Source organism: Myxocyprinus asiaticus, chromosome 3 (genome assembly GCF_019703515.2).
Source record: "Myxocyprinus asiaticus isolate MX2 ecotype Aquarium Trade chromosome 3, UBuf_Myxa_2, whole genome shotgun sequence".
NCBI classification, from domain to species: domain Eukaryota; kingdom Metazoa; phylum Chordata; class Actinopteri; order Cypriniformes; family Catostomidae; genus Myxocyprinus; species Myxocyprinus asiaticus.
In genome coordinates this window covers 28,493,012-28,510,983 of record NC_059346.1, presented here as the reverse complement: position 1 = coordinate 28,510,983, position 17,972 = coordinate 28,493,012, and the positions used below count along the sequence as shown (strand labels likewise).

The 17,972-nt window shown below is 37.9% G+C and overlaps 1 protein-coding gene across 8 annotated transcripts in view; it reads left to right on the top strand.

Moving 5' to 3' along the window:
• garnl3 (GTPase activating Rap/RanGAP domain like 3) overlaps positions 1-17,972 on the top strand; it is a 133,798-nt gene that overhangs the window by 91,184 nt on the left and 24,642 nt on the right. For 7 of the 8 annotated variants that reach the window (XR_007893371.1, XR_007893372.1, XM_051658511.1 and 4 more), the window contains 15 exons: positions 131-249; positions 632-696; positions 2,273-2,336; positions 2,768-2,794; positions 3,283-3,358; positions 3,569-3,667; positions 3,774-3,877; positions 12,808-12,916; positions 13,453-13,498; positions 13,631-13,737; positions 14,289-14,404; positions 15,344-15,466; positions 16,286-16,360; positions 16,452-16,566; positions 17,831-17,857. Coding sequence is in view for 6 of the 8 variants with exons in the window: in XM_051658511.1 (XP_051514471.1) it covers positions 131-249; positions 632-696; positions 2,273-2,336; positions 2,768-2,794; positions 3,283-3,358; positions 3,569-3,667; positions 3,774-3,877; positions 12,808-12,916; positions 13,453-13,498; positions 13,631-13,737; positions 14,289-14,404; positions 15,344-15,466; positions 16,286-16,360; positions 16,452-16,566; positions 17,831-17,857 (1,272 nt within the window). In the remaining 2 variants the exon portion in view is untranslated. The remainder of the gene's footprint in view (positions 1-130; positions 250-631; positions 697-2,272; positions 2,337-2,767; positions 2,795-3,282; positions 3,359-3,568; positions 3,668-3,773; positions 3,878-12,807; positions 12,917-13,452; positions 13,499-13,630; positions 13,738-14,288; positions 14,405-15,343; positions 15,467-16,285; positions 16,361-16,451; positions 16,567-17,830; positions 17,858-17,972) is intronic. The other variant, XM_051658517.1, reaches the window with a different exon arrangement.

Sequence of the window (17,972 nt, the reverse complement as noted above, 5' to 3'; positions counted from 1 at the left end):
GAAGAAAGAAAGTCATACGGGTTTAGGAACAACATGGGGGTGAATAAATGATGACAGAATTTAAATTTTTGGGTGAAATATCCCTTTAAGTCCATCTGTCCTGATTGTTTGCCCTGTGTTCTCGCTTTAGTCCATCAGAACTATGTGGGAACAGATGCAGAGAAGAACCCATTCTTCCTGTCTGTGGTCCTGTCAGACCAGAACAACCAGAGGGTCCCACAGTATCGAGCCATCCTTTGGCGCAAGACGGTGAGTCAGACAATTACAAGTAAAAGCATGTGTGTATGTCAGTTTTAGTTTTTGTCCAAGCAGTAACTCACGATAGATTGGCATCTTCCTGAAGTGACTCTGAGCTGTTTGGCTCTATTGCCTGAAAGGCCAGTGTGTTAAGACTGAATGCGTAAGATCAATTAAAAAACATCCACATCCACTGAGTAACAGAGTGACATGGTATTAATATGTTATGAACTTTCCAATGAGTAACAAGGTCTCAGTTGTAAAACAAATCTTTGTTATAGCATCCAGCAATGTTGGCTTGTTTTCATATTATGATGTATTCATTCTTGTATACTTTATGCATGCTTCAAGGCACATTTTTTTCTAATTTGTAAAATTTGTCCTCCCTCTTTAGGGTACTTTAAAAATCAGCCTTCCATACAGTCCGACAAAAACACTGTCAGTCAAATCTATATTAAGGTAAGTCTGTCTGCATGCTTCTAGCCTCCAAAAGGGATCTCCAAAAAGAGGAAAAAAAATTCACCCTCGATATTTAAAAGGGTGTTATTTGGGGTATTATTATTTTTTTTAGGCAGAGGCTATTTGCACAGTGTAAAAAGCAACAGAAAGCATCTTCTTTGCACTAAGTGCAAATAATGTTAGCTGTTATTTGCACTCCTAATTAAATACTAACATACAGTATAGGGGCATCAATACAGTGTTTTTATTGTGTTTATTTAGACACCCTACACCAACCCCTAACCTTACCTTACAAATATATACCATGGTTTTACTACATTACCCATAGTATTGTCATGGTATTTTGTAGAAAAATAATAGTAACCACAAAATTAAACATGGTTAGCATATTAACACCATATTACTATAACACCATGGTTAATTGCATTAAAACGCTTTCATTTATGGCGTCCGCCAAAAAACATGGTTCTAATCCAGGGCGTGCTGAGTGACTCCAGTCAGGTCTCCTAAGCAACCAAATTGGCCCAGTTGCTAGGGAGGGTAGAGTCACATGGGGTAACATCCTCGTGGTCGCTATAACCCGGATTGAGGCAAGTCACTGCGCCACCACGAGGACTTAGAGCGCATTGAGATTTGGGCATTCCAAATTGGGGAGAAAAGGGGAGAAAAAAAGAGTGGAAACATGATGGGAAACAATGGGACAAAAGGGGGAATCGAACCCGGGTCATCCGCATGAAAAAAGCATTTTCACACCATCTTTACACACTACGCCATCACGCAACACTTGGGGGTGCAGTTTGTCTTCAATTTGTGTTTCCACCAGAATGCAAATAGTCTCTCCATTTTTTTAACCATAAAGGAACCATAATTTTTTACCAAAGAGCCATGGTTGCCAATTAGATTCAAAATGTTAAATTTATGAAGTTAAATACAGTCAAATCTTGATAAAAAATAATCAAGACATTTTTCCTTACTATTTTTCACTACATGAACAGAAGGAAGGGTTACATCTTTCATTTATAGGCACCACTATTACAATACATAATAATAAACAGCTATATTTACCAACTTAATCATTTTAATATATGAAAAATGCCAAGTATGGGACTTCTGTGAACATTTCTGAGCGATAACGCAAACAAATTGTTGAATCAGAGTTTTGAATCAGTTAATTGAAAGGATCAGTGTCAGCTGGCTCACAGAAATGAATCAAATCAACTCTAACACTATTTTTGCGACTTAAATTTATATAACAGATGCTATTAAAACATCTCTGTCTTAATGCTTTCATACTCACCAGTCGCAAGACAAGGTTATGAAACTAGTTCAATGACATGCTTTTTAGGAAAATTAATTCCGAAATAAAAAGCACATTAAAATTTATAAAATATTCAAGATGTTGCTTGATATTATATCGCCAGCACAGCATTGCGAATATATTGTGAACAATTGATATACTGTATCACCCAGGCCTAGTACACACATTAACAACATGGATTGAATAGATTAAAATGCATTTATTCTGCAATCCATCCTATTAATTTGCTTTTCTCAATCCTTTCCTCCTCCCCACCAGTGCCATGAATGTGGATCGTTTTGAGAAGGGCCCCAGGGAGATCCTTAACCCAGAGATTCAGAAGGTGCCACCCACACACACCTGTCAATCAGCTCTCGCATGTACTGTGCTCTGTGAATTACTGTCTATTTCTAGTCTGGTTTGTTTTTCTTCTGCTTCATAATCACTTTAGAATTCAAAGGCAAGACACTGTCTTCCGGCACACTGAATGCTATTGCTCTAGAGAGCTTTCTTTTGTGAAACTGCATGCTGCAAATCAAAGGCCATTGTCAGTTGCATTCAGATATTTGAATGAATGTAAAGTCTATAAAGTCTGTTCAACTTACACTACTAGTGCTCTAAATTGATGTTTGGAAATTTAACCCTGTTGGGAACAGATTGTTTGATTACTTGTTTTTTTGATTATTTTTTATGTGCATTGTTTTTTATTTTTAATGTGTATTGTACCAAGATATAATATATATTTTGACCTAAATTGCTTTTTATTGTTGTCAGGACTTACTGGTGTTGGAGGAGCAAGAGGTGTGTACTGTCAAATGTGTGTATGTGTCTTAATTTGTGTATATGTGGTTTATGGAAAAAATATTTTATGTAATATTGACTATAATGGAAGATACAGTTTTCTATGACAGCGAAAACACGTGTGCGCATCACATTAAAGGGATATTTCATCCAAAAATTAAAATTCTCTTATCATTTACTCACTCTCATGCTGTTCCAAACACAAATTACTTTCTTCTGTGGAACACAACATGAGATGTTAGGCAGTGTGTTAGCCATTTACTTTCAGTACATCTTTTCCCATACAATTAGAGTGAATGGTGACTGAGACTGTCAATCTGCCTAACATTTACTTTTGTGTTTCATGGTAGAATGAAAGTCATATTGGTTTAGAACAATGTAAGGGTGAGTAAATGATGACAGAATTTTTCAGTTTTCACTTTTAATATGTTACACTGGTGTGTGTATTTCTAACTCAGAGTTTGTGTTTTGGTTTGTATGTTTTATAGGGCAGTGTAAACTTTAAATTTGGTGTTCTTTATGCAAAAGATGGACAGTTGACAGATGATGAAATGTTCAGCAATGGTAAGTACAGAAGCATTCATAATACTCATCGCTCATGAATATTTCTCACTCAGTAGTCATCCATTATTAATATTTCTATATGAACAGCATATGGTGCCTCCATGTACTCCCTCGATGTCTATAGAACATTACATTACCATGCGCAGAGTTTGTCTGAAGACATTGTTTGTGTTGAATTTGTGCCATTATTTTTGTTTATTTATTTTTCAGAAACAGGAAGTGAGAGCTTTGACAAATTTTTGAATCTCCTTGGTGACACAATCTGTCTGCAGGGCTGGGCCGGTTATAGAGGAGGACTTGACACTAAGAGTAGGGACAAACGCATACTCTCTCATGTTTTCAAATGAAATGAAGAATAAATCATATTTTGGTTGATTTTTCAACTGAATTTTGCTCTTTTACATTCTTTTTCTAGATGACACTACAGGAATGAATTCCATCTACACAGTCTATCAGGGTCATGAACTCATGTTCCATGTTTCCACCATGCTACCTTATTCTAAAGAGAACAAGCAACAGGTAAGTTGCAGGACACACACTGACCTATAGGAAAGATAAATCACATCTCATTATTCAATAACTTCTAAACAGCAATTGCGACTTGCTTTAGTCTCCTGCCTCTTTGATTTTTCTTCTGTGTAAAAGACCATGTGTCTCCCCTAGAGTTTCAGAAGAGATTTTAACAGACACAATCAATACTTAGGTTGGACCTACTTTTTTAATAGGTGTCTTTACTACAGTGTACTTAAGCATTAAATACAATGTGCTTATTATGTACATGAGTGTTGTTGCATTGTACTGACATTTAAATTACCTCTATTTAACCTCCTGAGAACCCCACGTGACTGCAGTGTTTATTTTCTATTTCCCTTTTTTATTTGTAACTAGTAGCACCTCATAAACAAGCAAAAATAAAAAGTTTTTCTAGAGCAATTAGTTTTCCTAAAAATGTATGTCCACATACACTATATTGCCAAAAGTATTCGCTCACCCATCCAAATAATTGAATTCAGGTGTTCCAATCACTTCCATGGCCACAGGTGTATAAAATGAAGCACCTAGGCATGCAGACTGCTTCTACAAACATTTGTGAAAGAATGGGCCGCTCTCAGGAGCTCAGTGAATTCCAGCGTGGTACTGTGATAGGATGCCACCTGTGCAACAAGTCCAGTCGTGAAATTTCCTCGCTACTAAATATTCCACAGTCAACTGTCAGTGGTATTATAACAAAGTGGAAGCGATTGGGAATGACAGCAACTCAGCCACGAAGTGGTAGGCCACGTAAAATGACAGAGTGGGGTCAGCGGATGCTGAGGCACATAGTGCGCAAACGTCGCCAACTTTCTGCAGAGTCAATCGCTACAGACCTCCAAAGTTCATGTGGCCTTCAGATTAGCTCAAGAACAGTGCGTAGAGAGCTTCATGGAATGGGTTTCCATGGCCGAGCAGCTGCATCCAAGCCATACATCACCAAGTGCAATGCAAAGCGTCGGATGCAGTGGTGTAAAGCACGCCGCCACTGGACTCTAGAGCAGTGGAGTCACGTTCTCTGGAGTGACGAATCACGCTTCTCCATCTGGCAATCTGATGGACGAGTCTGGGTTTGGCGGTTGCCAGGAGAACGGTACTTGTCTGACTGCATTGTGCCAACTGTGAAGTTTGGTGGAGGGGGGATTATGGTGTGGGGTAGTTTTTCAGGAGCTGGGCTTGGAACCTTAGTTCCAGTGAAAGGAACTCTGAATGCTTCAGCATACCAAGAGATTTTGGACAATTCCATGCTCCCAACTTTGTGGGAACAGTTTGGGGATGGCCCCTTCCTGTTCCAACATGACTGCGCACCAGTGCACAAAGCAAGGTCCATAAAGACATGGATGAGCGAGTTTGGTGTGGAAGAACTTGACTGGCCTGCACAGAGTCCTGACCTCAACCCGATAGAGCACCTTTGGGATGAATTAGAGCGAAGACTGCGAGCCAGGCCTTCTCATCCAACATCAGTGTCTGACCTCCCAAATGCGCTTCTGGAAGAATGGTCAAAAATTCCCATAAACACACTCCTAAACCTTGTGGAAAGCCTTCCCAGAAGAGTTGAAGCTGTTATAGCTGCAAAGGGTGGGCCGACGTCATATTAAACCCTATGGATTAAGAATGGGATGTCACTTAAGTTCATATGCGTCAAATGGCAGATGAACGAATATTTTTGGCAATATAGTGTATGTGGACAGCGTGACTAATTTATGACATTTTAAATAATACTTTTCATTAATAATTTTTTCATCAAATTGTTTATTATGTTTCCAGGAGTGTTGGTTATTTGTGTTTTTGAGACATTACAGACATTACAGCTGATTTTCTGTAAAGCTGAATAAATAATTCTAATTATAAGCATCATCCAATCACTGCCAACCATGCTAAAATAAAATGTAGCATTATAAGCTTCTGAATCTATGTAATAATTACCATTGTCCCATGTCTGCAAACATGTTGAGTGGTCCAAACATCATCTGCAGCCTGAAACTGAACTTTTGGTTGGGTTTTAGGATTGAATGCACTTAGCTGCATAGAAAGCTATAGGATGCTCCCTTGCTCCCTATTTAGTGAATGACTTAACCTCCAGTGTGCTGTCTGTCTTCACTGGTCTCAGAACAGTTTGAAATGCACTTTATTTTCATCCTAACTCCATATAAAGTCTCTGAAAGCAAAATTTTTATTTTATTTAAGGATAGTGATCAAATTAAGCCATTTATTATCACATAGTTGTTTGGCTCCTTTTTAAATCATAATGATAACAGAAATCACCCAAATGGCCCTGATCAAAAGTTTACATACCCTTGAATGTTTGGCCTTGTTACAGACACACAAGGTGACACACACAGGTTTAAATGGCAATTAAAGGTTAATTTCCCACACCTGTGGATTTTTAAATTGCAGTTAGTGCCTGTGTATAAATAGTCAATGAGTTTGTTAGCTCTCACGTGGAGAGCAGGCTAGATACTGAGCCATGGGGAGCAGAAAAGAACTGTCAAAAGACCTGCATAACAAGGTAATGGAACTTTATAAAGATGGAAAAGGATATAAAAAGTTATCCAAAGCCTTGAAAACGCCAGTCAGTACTGTTCAATCACTTATTAAGAAGCGGAAAATTCTGGGATCTCTTGATACCAAGCCATGGTCAGGTAGACCAAGAAAGATTTCAGCCACAACTGCCAGAAGAATTGTTCGGGATACAAAGAAAAACCCACAGGTAACCTCAGGAGAAATACAGGCTGCTCTGGAAAAAGATGGTGTGGTTGTTTCAAGGAGCACAATATGACGATACTTGAACAAAAATGAGCTGCATGGTCGAGTTGCCAGAAAGAAGCCTTTACTGCGCCAATGCCACAAAAAAGCCCGGTTACAATATGCCCAACAACACCTTGATACGCCTCACAGCTTCTGGCACACTGTAATTTGGAGTGACGAGACCAAAATAGAGCTTTATGGTCACAATCATAAGCGCTATGTTTGGAGAGGGGTCAACAAGGTCTATAGTGAAAAGAATACCATCCCCACTGTGAAGCATGGTGGTGGCTCACTGATGTTTTGGGGGTGTGTGAGCTCTAAAGGCACGGGGAATCTTGTGAAAATTGATGGCAAGATGAATGCAGCATGTTATCAGAAAATACTGGCAGACAATTTGCATTCTTCTGCACGAAAGCTGCGCATGGGACGCTTTTGGACTTTCCAGCACAACAATGACCCTAAGCACAAGGCCAAGTTGACCCTCCAGTGGTTACAGCAGAAAAAGGTGAAGATTCTGGAGTGGCCATCACAGTCTCCTGACCTTAATATCATCGAGCCACTCTGGGGAGATCTCAAACGTGCGGTTCATGCAAGATGATCAAAGACTTTGCATGACCTGGAGACATTTTGCCAAGACGAATGGGCAGCTATACCACCTGCAAGAATTTGGGGCCTCATAGACAACTATTACAAAAGACTGCACGCTTTCATTGATGCTAAAGGGGGCAATACACAGTATTAAGAACTAAGGGTATGCAGACTTTTGAACAGGGTCATTTAATTTTTTTTTCTTTGTTGCCATGTTTTGTTTTATGATTGTGCCATTCTGTTATAACCTACAGTTGAATATGAATCCCATAAGAAATAAAAGAAATGTGTTTTGCCTGCTCACTCATGTTTTCTTTAAAAATGGTACATATATTACCAATTCTCCAAGGGTATGCAAACCTTTGAGCACAACTCTACACCGATCAGCCTCAACATTAAAACCACCTGCCTAATATTGTGTAGGTCCCCGTCCTGCTGCCAAAACAGCACCAACCCGCATCTCAGAATAACATTCTGAGATGATATTCTTCTCACCACAATTGGACAGAGTGGTTATCTGAGTTACTGTAGGCTTTGTCAGTTCGAACCAGTCTGGCCATTCTCTGTTGACCTCTCTCATCAACAAGGCATTTCCATCCACAGAACAGCCTCTCACTGGGTGTTTTTTGTTTTTGGCACCATTCTGAGTAAATTCTAGAGACTGAAAATCCCAGGAGATCAGCAGTTACAGAAATACTCAAACCAGCTCGTCTGGCACCAACAATCATCCATGTGATTATCTAATCAGCCAATCGTGTGGCAGCAGTGCAGTGCATAAAATCATGCAGATATGGGTCAGGAGCTTCGGTTAATGTTCACATCAACCATCAGAATGGGGACAAAATTTGATTTCAATGATTTGGACCGTGGCATGATTGTTGGTGCCAGACGGGGGCAGTTCTGTGGACGGAAATGCCTTGTTGATGAGAGAGGTCAACAGAGAATGGCCAGACTGGTTCGAACTGACAAAGCCTACAGTAACTCAGATAACCGCTCTGTACAATTGTGTTGAGAAGAATAGCATCTCAGAATGCTATTCTGAGATGCAGGTTGGTGCTGTTTTGGCTGCACGAGGGGGACCTACACAATATTAGGCAGGCGGTTTAATGTTGTGGCTTATCGGTGTATAGAAATGCATTGACTAATGTTAAATAATAGAATTGTATTGCACAGTGATAACAAAATTAAACATAACAAAGTGTATATTAAAATGATGCTAAATGACCCACTCATGTGTTAGAGTTGAAAGTTATTCAAAATAACTAACATGTTTTTTCTTGTTTCGAGGAAATGCTGTGCCAGTTTCCACATATGTTGACATGTTTATCAGGGCACTGACTTGCGAAAAATGAACAGATTTTTTAAAGCGCCATATCAAACGAAACTACAGACTTTACTCTTTATAACCAAACAGGTTTCAATTAAAAAACATAGAGATTTCTTTACCAGAGGCACTTTTGTTGGCGCTGTGTCCATAGGAGTGCTTCAAGTAAATCGATGGCATGCTGTTGTGTCACTTGACTCGGTGTGGCAGAAGTTAACCCTTTAAATGACAGTGTAGAGTCTTGTGAACAGTATTCAGTCAGTTTTTATTCATTTAAATTATGCATTGCATATAGCACTCAGCATAATCATACCTCAGTAGGAGCAAATGTATATTTTTTGAGAATTTTGCAAAACAGTATGTAGTTACACAATAAATACATTGTATTGTATGTATTTTAATGTAAGTACATAGTAGTTACCTAATATAAAGTGGGACCTTTATGTTCGCCCAGGTACCAAAATCTGCAAAAGTCAAAGATTGCATGATGAATGCAAGCATTTCTCATTCAATATCTACAACATCAGTATACCAACATTCATTTTATAGTACTATACTCTTATTGTATATCAACAATTGTATCATTTGTTTCCCCTTATGAAAAGAACAGTTTAGGCCAGCATGAATTTCCATGCTGGTTTATGCTGATTTGGTGGTGATCTAACTGGTGGATAGCACTGCCATGGTGTTCACCAGCAAAACTTAGGTGGTGAAGGTGGCCAACCAGCATAATACAGCATGAGTAAGCGGGTCTTGGAAACATCCATTTAAAACTACAGATATCATGAGAGGGAGACAAAGAGAGAGAGCAAAAGAGACAGATAAAATGAAGGAGGAATGAAAGAGAAATTATGATGAATTATGAATAGTGATAGAGAGAAACTGAGAGGGGCATAGGGTGTGTTTGTTGAGGCAGAAAGGAGCCAGTCTGTAGCTCAGTAGGTGACGAGGGGGAACAGGCTATATTTAACATCCAAAAGCCCTGGACATCACAGCAGTCAGTCTCTCTCTTTCAATTTCTCTCTCATTTTCGTTGCCTTGCCCCCCTTCCCCCACGGCTCCATATCCTGATTACATCAAGCGTCAATCAGTTCACTCTCTCACTCTCACTTCTCTGTTTCTCTTTTCTCCATCATATGCCTCTCTTCTCTTGATTAGATCACACAATAATCCTTCTCTTTCTCTCTCCTTCCATCTCTCACTTTTTCTCGTTCTCTCTATCAGATCATATGTCTGATTGAGTACAAGTAGAGCTCTTGTACTCTGGAGTGCTTGTGGAAGCATTCACAATAGCAGGATTTTCAAAGCATGTGTGTCAGTTCAAGGTCTCAGCGCTCTACAGCCAAGAGCCTCTTCAGCACTCCTTGTCAATATCCACTTTTACCATATTGAACTGTCCATGAAAAGACGTGCTAAAAATCTCTTGCCAACCAAAGCGATAGAGGAAAAACATGCAAACAAAACAAACATTTAGAAGACTCAAAAATCAAGTACTGGTCACAGTCTTTCCTTGAGTTAGCCCCTGCTGGTACATGCTGTAACTACACCAAGCATCTTTCTCCTTTGACGGCCATTCAAAATTAGCCCAATATTCTGACAAAATAGAGGGCAGAATTCAATTCTTGTACTTCCAAAGGGGCATGTGCATCGAACATTTTGGTGTTAATCTGAAAAGGCTTAACCCTGTTTGTCAAACCTTGAAAGCATTCAGGAGTCATTCATGAAAGCCTGATGGAGAGCATTAAACTTCTTCCAACAGTATGTGTCATCGGAAGAATCCTTTTGTGTGAGGGTGAGGGGGAAGTGGCAAAGAATTATAATTGAACTCTCAGTAGAAATGAAATTGTCACTGCAATAACTAAATACTCATTCCTGTCACAGCTCATGGCCATGTGCATGTCTGTTTGTGTGTGTGCATGGATTTATGCCTGGGTGTGTGTGGAAGAGGGAAAGAGAAAGATACCAGCTGAGGCGTAGGGGGTGGAGGGTTTAGTGAAAAGCAGCCATGTAGTAATTGAGCTTTAAGTGGATATTTTAGAAGTGTGTGTTTTCTTAAGATAAAAGATTTAAAAAAGAAAAAAGAAGAAAATATTTCATTTTTGACCTTAATGATCCAGACTCATTAACAAGCTCAATTATACTTCTTGGCTAACGGACTGGAGGTGTCAAAGTTCGGCTCATGAAGGTCCACAGATGCATACAGACGATCAGTCTCAGATACAAACACACTGGCACATATTGCACATAAAGGGATAGTTCACTCAAAAAGTGAAAATGCTGTCATCATTTACTCACCCTTCTTTCTTGAAACACAAAAGGAGATGAATCCCATACAATGAAAGGTAATGGTGACTGAGGCTCTAAGTTTGTAACATTCTGGCTTCAGATCATTCAGATCTCCTTTTGTGTTTCACAAATTCAAATTATGGTCTTTATTGTGCCCTTCAGCTGCCACAGAAATGCTCATATTAACATAATTCATGTTGTAGTAAATAATATAATTTTACATAATGTAATATGTGTAACCCAAGTAATGTACTTAAAAGTAATTAATTTAAAGGGGTCCTGTATGAGGAATCAAATTTTCCTTGATATTTTGACACATAATAGCTCATAAGACTATAAAAACATACAGTAAGTTTCAGAACTCAAAGGTTCCTCTCCTGTCTGAAAAGAGCATTTACTGTTTCTACTCTGCAAAAACTACTTGTTTTGAAAATGGCTTCATTGTAACATCACAGTGCAGTGTCATTTGAAAATCCCTGCCTCTACACATACATAATCATCACGGTGAACTGAGAGTGGCTGAGGTACTTTAACACTGAAAGTGGTACTATTGTTACTGTAATATGCTTTTAACTAACAAAAAGATTAAAATCCCGAAACATCGTTGTGTTCCTGGTTGTGGAAAAATTGCATCTCTGCATAGACTTCTGAAGGATACTAACATTAGGAATGAGTAGCTTATTTAAACAAAGTTCAATGTGGGATTATATGTTTTGTTAGGCACTTTTTTTAAGGATTCTATTGAGAACTATTATGATTCAGACTTTGCAAAGAAACTTATATTGAAAAATTGAGCAGTGCCAACAAAATTGAACAGGACAGTAATGCTGGTGTCGTGCGATTTTTGACTCTCTAATAAGGTATGGTTAAGGGTAGGTGTAGGTGTGGCCTTTAGGGTTCAATAGCCGCTTTTCCACTATAAGGCCAAATGAGGGCATGCTAGTGCATGCCAGGGACAATTGTGTTTCCACTGTCACTTCTGGGGCTTCATCGTGCCTCCTCGGGCCCAACGGCCAATGGCCATTGGCCCTGCGATTACCCTTGGGCCAAACAAGGCCAACCGGTGATTGAGGCAGGTTCCGCCCCCAGTCGACCAGTGAACATCCCATATTTCGCATTACACAGGTTGCATGTTGAAGCGGCCACACTAAAGAGGCGGACACCCAGGTCAACCATCCATTACAGCTGGATACAGATTTATTAACCCTTCACATTCGCAGCTTGTGTTAATCTGGACTATTTTCACTGTTCTCAGCTTTATAAAGCATTGTTTTATCACCATGTCTTCTATGCCTGATAATACAAGTATTCGGGAGCAACAGTATGCTGACTTTGTTCAGTTTTTGATTCTTATTTCAGAATGAACAACTGTACTAGTTTGATTGCATGCTTCACATAAATTAGGACATATAGTTACTAATGATTGCCTGGACTGAGTGCTTTCAGGGGATATTGTAAATCGCTTGCACGTTTTCATTCTTTTATTCTTGGAAAAACAGTTCCACGAGTGTTGGCAGGGAGTTTTGCACTTCAAAGATGTTAGCCAATCATAACACCATAAGCGTGTATATGGAAGTCTTAAAGGGGACAGCACAGAAAACAGAGTGTTTCAGACAGAGGGACAGAGACAGGGAGGAAAAAGGTAATTGAATACTATATTATGACTGTTTTTTATGTAAAAACCTTCACTAACATTATTAGTGAACCTCAAGGAAAATAATAAAGTAACAAAAAAAGGCATGACATGACCTCTTAAAGATCAGTAACTTTAATCTGATTACATGTATGTATCATGGAATGCATTACATTACTTTTTTGATTATTTGATTGATAATTTGAATACAGTAATTAATTACTTAGTATTCAGATTACACCCAACATTGCCGATAACAAAAGCCGCTTTTTAAGTTGTACTTTATGAATTTATAATTGTGGCTTTTATGATCAACAGCCTCTATTTCACTCTGTGCAGGTAGAGAGGAAAAGACACATTGGGAACGACATTGTGACTATTGTGTTTCAGGAGGGAGATGATGCCTCTCCGTCCTTCAAACCCTCAATGATTCGGTCCCATTTCACACGTATCCTTCAAAATGAGTGGAACAGTTGAAATGAGTCACTGAATTGCAGTGATTTATTTATTTGAATTTAAAGGTGAAGTGTGTAATTTCTGTGCCACTAGCATCACCAAATGGAATTGTAAAAACAACTATTTTAAAAATAATGACAGTTTTCAAAACAGGTTCCCTAAACACTCCCCCTGTCTGCGACTTGTTGGACAGATATTTCTGCCCCAAACTCACACCATTGGTTGAGCCAATATTGCTGTCAGGCTGTTCGGGATGCTCAAACAAACAGAGCAATGTTAGGTTAGCACCACAGTGTTTATACTTTTCGGGGAATTCTGCATACAAATGGCTTACTTACAGCTGTCTCTGCATATTAAGCTGGGATTTTAAAAAAAGCATTTTAACATAGACAAAATTACATTCTTCACCTTTAAAGTGTACTAGGAAAAATACAAATTGTTAGTGTGCAATCATTTATAATTTTGTGTAAATAAGTAGTTTTGGATGTGGAACTATTGTATGGATGATTGCCTTTACTTTCCTCACAGATATTTTTGCCTTAGTTCGATATAATATCCAGAATGACAGTTACAGGTAAAAATGTGTGTGTAGGATTTTATTTCTTGTGCATATTATACATGTAGCACTATTTTTTATTTGTATGTGTGCCTGTGTGTGTATGTGTGTGTGTGTGTGTGTGTGCTTACACATTTTGGTATGTTGCAGGTTGAAGATTTTCTCAGAGGAGAGTGTGCCACTGTTTGGCCCACCCCTCCCTCCCCCTCCAGTATTCACAGACCATCAGGAGTTCAGGGACTTTTTACTAGTTAAATGTTAGTATTCTCACCAGCATATACACCTGTTTGTAAATAAACCTGTTTTAAAGACAATGTGAATTCTGAACTGTTTCCATAATCTTTCATCAAAATGTACTAAAACATTTCTCTGCCCCTGAAACAAGTTTTCTGCTGACATAACCGAGGCTGCAGATTAAAATAATATTAGCCAATAATATCATAGTATGTCAATCATGATCCAGTCCTGAGAGATAAAATTAGGTCCTGCTTACATTAATCCCTTCTGAATATTCTGTTTTTGTCAGAAATAAATCACATTAAGGAAGTTATATGTGTTGCAAATGGCACTTTATGTTGTTGTTAATAGACACTTATTATTATATTCTCCTTTTAATCTATCCACCTGTTCAAATACACACCTGTGTTTTTCCTTTTGCCAACTTCAATTATTTTTGGCTCATGAACTTAGCAGGCGATGTCATTAAGAACAAAACTAGTCAACTCTGGCATGCTGTTAATTATGGATAATTCTGTTACATGTTACTGCTTAATACATAATACTTTTTATCTTTCTGTGTCTTCTTCAGTAATAAATGGAGAAAAAGCCACTCTTGAAACCCCCACTTTTGCTCAAAAACGTCAGCGTACACTGGACATGCTGATCAGATCCCTGTACCAGGATCTCATGCCAGATATGCACAAGGTATGGACACTCATGTGATATGACCAATCTGTCCAGCATATAGTCTGCCTTTCTGTATTTCACCACATTGTTTTTCCTCAAGCTATGGAGCTTAGTCAGAATAAAAGCCATATGTAATTTGACATGAATTAAATTGAAGCTGTGAGAGATAGATTGCTGTACTCTTGTGTTCCTTTGTGTCAGTACTTTTTTGTTTAAAGATTCTAGTGAAAAATTAGACGTGACTTAAGAACTTAAAATTATAGTTTGGCCAAAAATTAACTACCATTTACTCAACCTCATGTTGTTCCAAACCCATATGAACCCTTTCTTCTGTGAAACACAATTGGAAATGTTAGCCTCAGTCACCATTCAATTTCATTATATGGAGAAAAAAAATAGAATGAAAGTGAATGGTGACTGAGGCTAACATTCTGCCTTACATCTCCTTTTGTGTACCTCAAAAGAAAGAAAGTCAAACCGGTTAATAACAATATGAGAGTAAATAAATAATGAAGCCATTTTTGGCTGAACTATACCTTTAAGACAGTCAGACCTATTGAATGAACAGCACCATCTAGCCCTCACATCTTTGTTTCTATTCAGCTCAGAGTAAATATGGTGTCTACACTTACTAAGGTCCATGACCTCTTTTTCGTGCCATATATTTTAAGATATTTCTTTTTCACAATACCAAATCAGCCTTCTGGTTTTATTTACCACTCTTCTCTAACCACTGAGCTTTCAAATGCACTTTCATCCTCTTTCCCTTAAAGATGGTTACTGTCTTTCTATTGTTGTCTATTCCTATTTCTTATATTATTGTTTCTATTCTCTATGACTGCTGTTACAGCATAGTGGTGTTAAGTTTAGAGATTGTCAGTGTCTGCTTAGCTCTGTCTTTCCAGCTGTTCCTGGGTCAGTCTCTCAGACCCGTCTTTATCTGTACTGCTCCTGTAGGTTCCCTTCTCTCCGCAGAACATGCTGAACCGACGCTCCTTCAGTGATGTACTGCCAGAGTCACCCAAATCTGCCCGTAAAAAAGAAGAAGCACGTCAGGCAGAGTTTGTCCGAGTGGGACAGGTAGGATAGGCTATGTACACCTTTCCATACACATATTCATTAGTATATACACTACTGTTCAAAAGTTTAGGGTCACTTACTCATTCTTTTTTTATTTTATGTTTTTATTTTTTTTCACATTTTAGAATAATAGTAAAGTCATCACAACTATGGAAATGGAAATATGGGAATTATCTTGTGACTAAAAAAATCCAAAATAAATATAAAATATGTTATATTTCAGCATCTTCAAAGTAGCCACACTTTGCCTAGATTTTGCAGACATGTACTCTTGACATTTTCTTAACCAGCTTCTTGAGGTATCACCCTGGGATGCTTTTTAAATGGTATTGAAGGAGTTCCCATCTATATGCTGGGCACTTAGTGGCTGCTTTTCTTAATTATTTGGTCCAAGTCATCCATTTCAAAAACTGTTTTTTTTTTTTATTTTTATAAAATTTTAGTTTTGTTAATATGTTGGCACAATTATATTTTTGTCTACAAACATTTAAGCATATGTCTTCAGATCAAAAGGTTTTGAGAAATGAGAAACATTTCAGGCAAGTGACCCCAAACATTTGAACGGTAGTGTACATTAGATTATATTCACGTACACTCAGCCTTATATTATTCTGTAATGACAGAATTATATAATTCTATAATATATTCTATTAACTTTGGTTATTCGTTCAGAGTGTATTCAAGCCGCCCCTGTTGTATGAACAGGACAATTCGAGAGTCACACCTGTTAGTAAATGCAATTGTCAGTCCCAAACATTGACTGTGTGAATGCAGCCATTTTGATTAATGCTATGAATGAATCTAAAATTGTGTCTCCAGGCCTTGAAGCTGAAAACCATAGTTAGAGGGGATGCACCCACCAGTCTAGTCACCACTGGCCTTTGCAGGAAAGAGGTGAGGAGAAATAAAGGAAAGAGGAGAGAGAGGGATATAGTTATTTGACTTATAATCTATCTTAACTGTGTATGTGGCATGTTCTCTGCAGCCATGGGAGTCACAGTCTTTCTGCAGCAGCTTCCCGTATGATATAATCTGTGGAGACTCATGGGGACAGTCGTTACTGGTCGCCACAGATTCAGCAGGGGTCATGCTCCTGGAAGGTGAGTGTTTTTCATGGGTCAGAGTAGCATTTTTCATAAAAATTACAAAAAATATAGAATGAATGTAATCTCTACTTTAACCAGTGCTCTGTCTGCTTGTTCTACATGGATTTTATTAATGGTTTAATGTCAAAGATGTGGTTCAATGGACATAAACACACTAATTCTATTAAATGAAAGTGAAATGAAATGTTTTTTCCAATTATAGTGACTGGTGGCTGCCATTATATAATGAAATTATGTATGGCACAATGTCAGAAATTAAAGGAAAATTCCGTGTTCAATATAAGTTAAGCTCAATCGATAGCATTTGTGGCATAAGGTTGATTGCCACAAAAAATCATTTTGACTCGTCCGTCCTTTTCTTTAAAAAGAAAAGCAAAAAATTTAAGTTACAGTGAAGCACTTACAATGGAAGTAAATTTTTTGAGGGTTTTAAAAGCTTGTAATTTGATAAAAACACTTATGTTAGCCTATTATGTTAAAACATAAGTATTATTTGAGCTGTAAAGTAGTGTAAATCATAATTTCTACAGTCATTTTAGGGTTTTAGGGTTTGTTGGCATTATATCGTCATGGAAACGAAGTTGTAAAATTGGCTTTTACTTTACACAGAGAAGGTTAGTATGTGATTTTATTACACAAAAATCACATTAACATGGACATTGTTTATGTCTTGTGTCGTATTTTAACGTTTACGGATTTTCCCCATTCAATTCCATTGTAAGTTCCTCACTGTAACCCAGAAGTCCATTTTTTTTTTTTTTTTGTTATCAATGCCACAAATGCTGTTGATTGAGCTTAACTTGTACTGAACCTGGAATATTCCTTTAACTTTTTGAAAAATAACTCACTGCAGGGGAATTTAGACCCTACTCATGAAAGGTTAATTATTTTAAAAACTTTTTGAAGATTTGTCTCCTGGAATTGATTTTCAGGGATCATTTTACCTTTATAAGGGCATAATTTTTCTGATATATTACACACATCATGTCATCTATTTATGTCAAAAACTTCAATTGAATCTGTTAATTTAGATGATCACTATAGTGTCTAAACCCATAACTACATAGGCCAAGAATAGAATACTATGAAATATATCAATGGTTTGCCCCACATTTCAAATATTTGGGATATTTTTGTCACTTTCAATGCCATTTTTTCCCCAAACCCTGGATAATTTCTGACCCTGATAGTCCATGATGCTCTCATGTTCTTTGAAACTAATCTGCCGATATGTGATAACCTCTGTCCTCCCATTTAGCCTCAGATCCACTGTTCTCCAATGCAGGTATGTAAGCCAAGACCATAAAGCAAATGATCCTACAACATTAAAGTGCATATAAAAAGATTAAAATGCATTGTATGTACCTTTAGGTTTTTTTGTTTGTTTGTTTTCAATAACA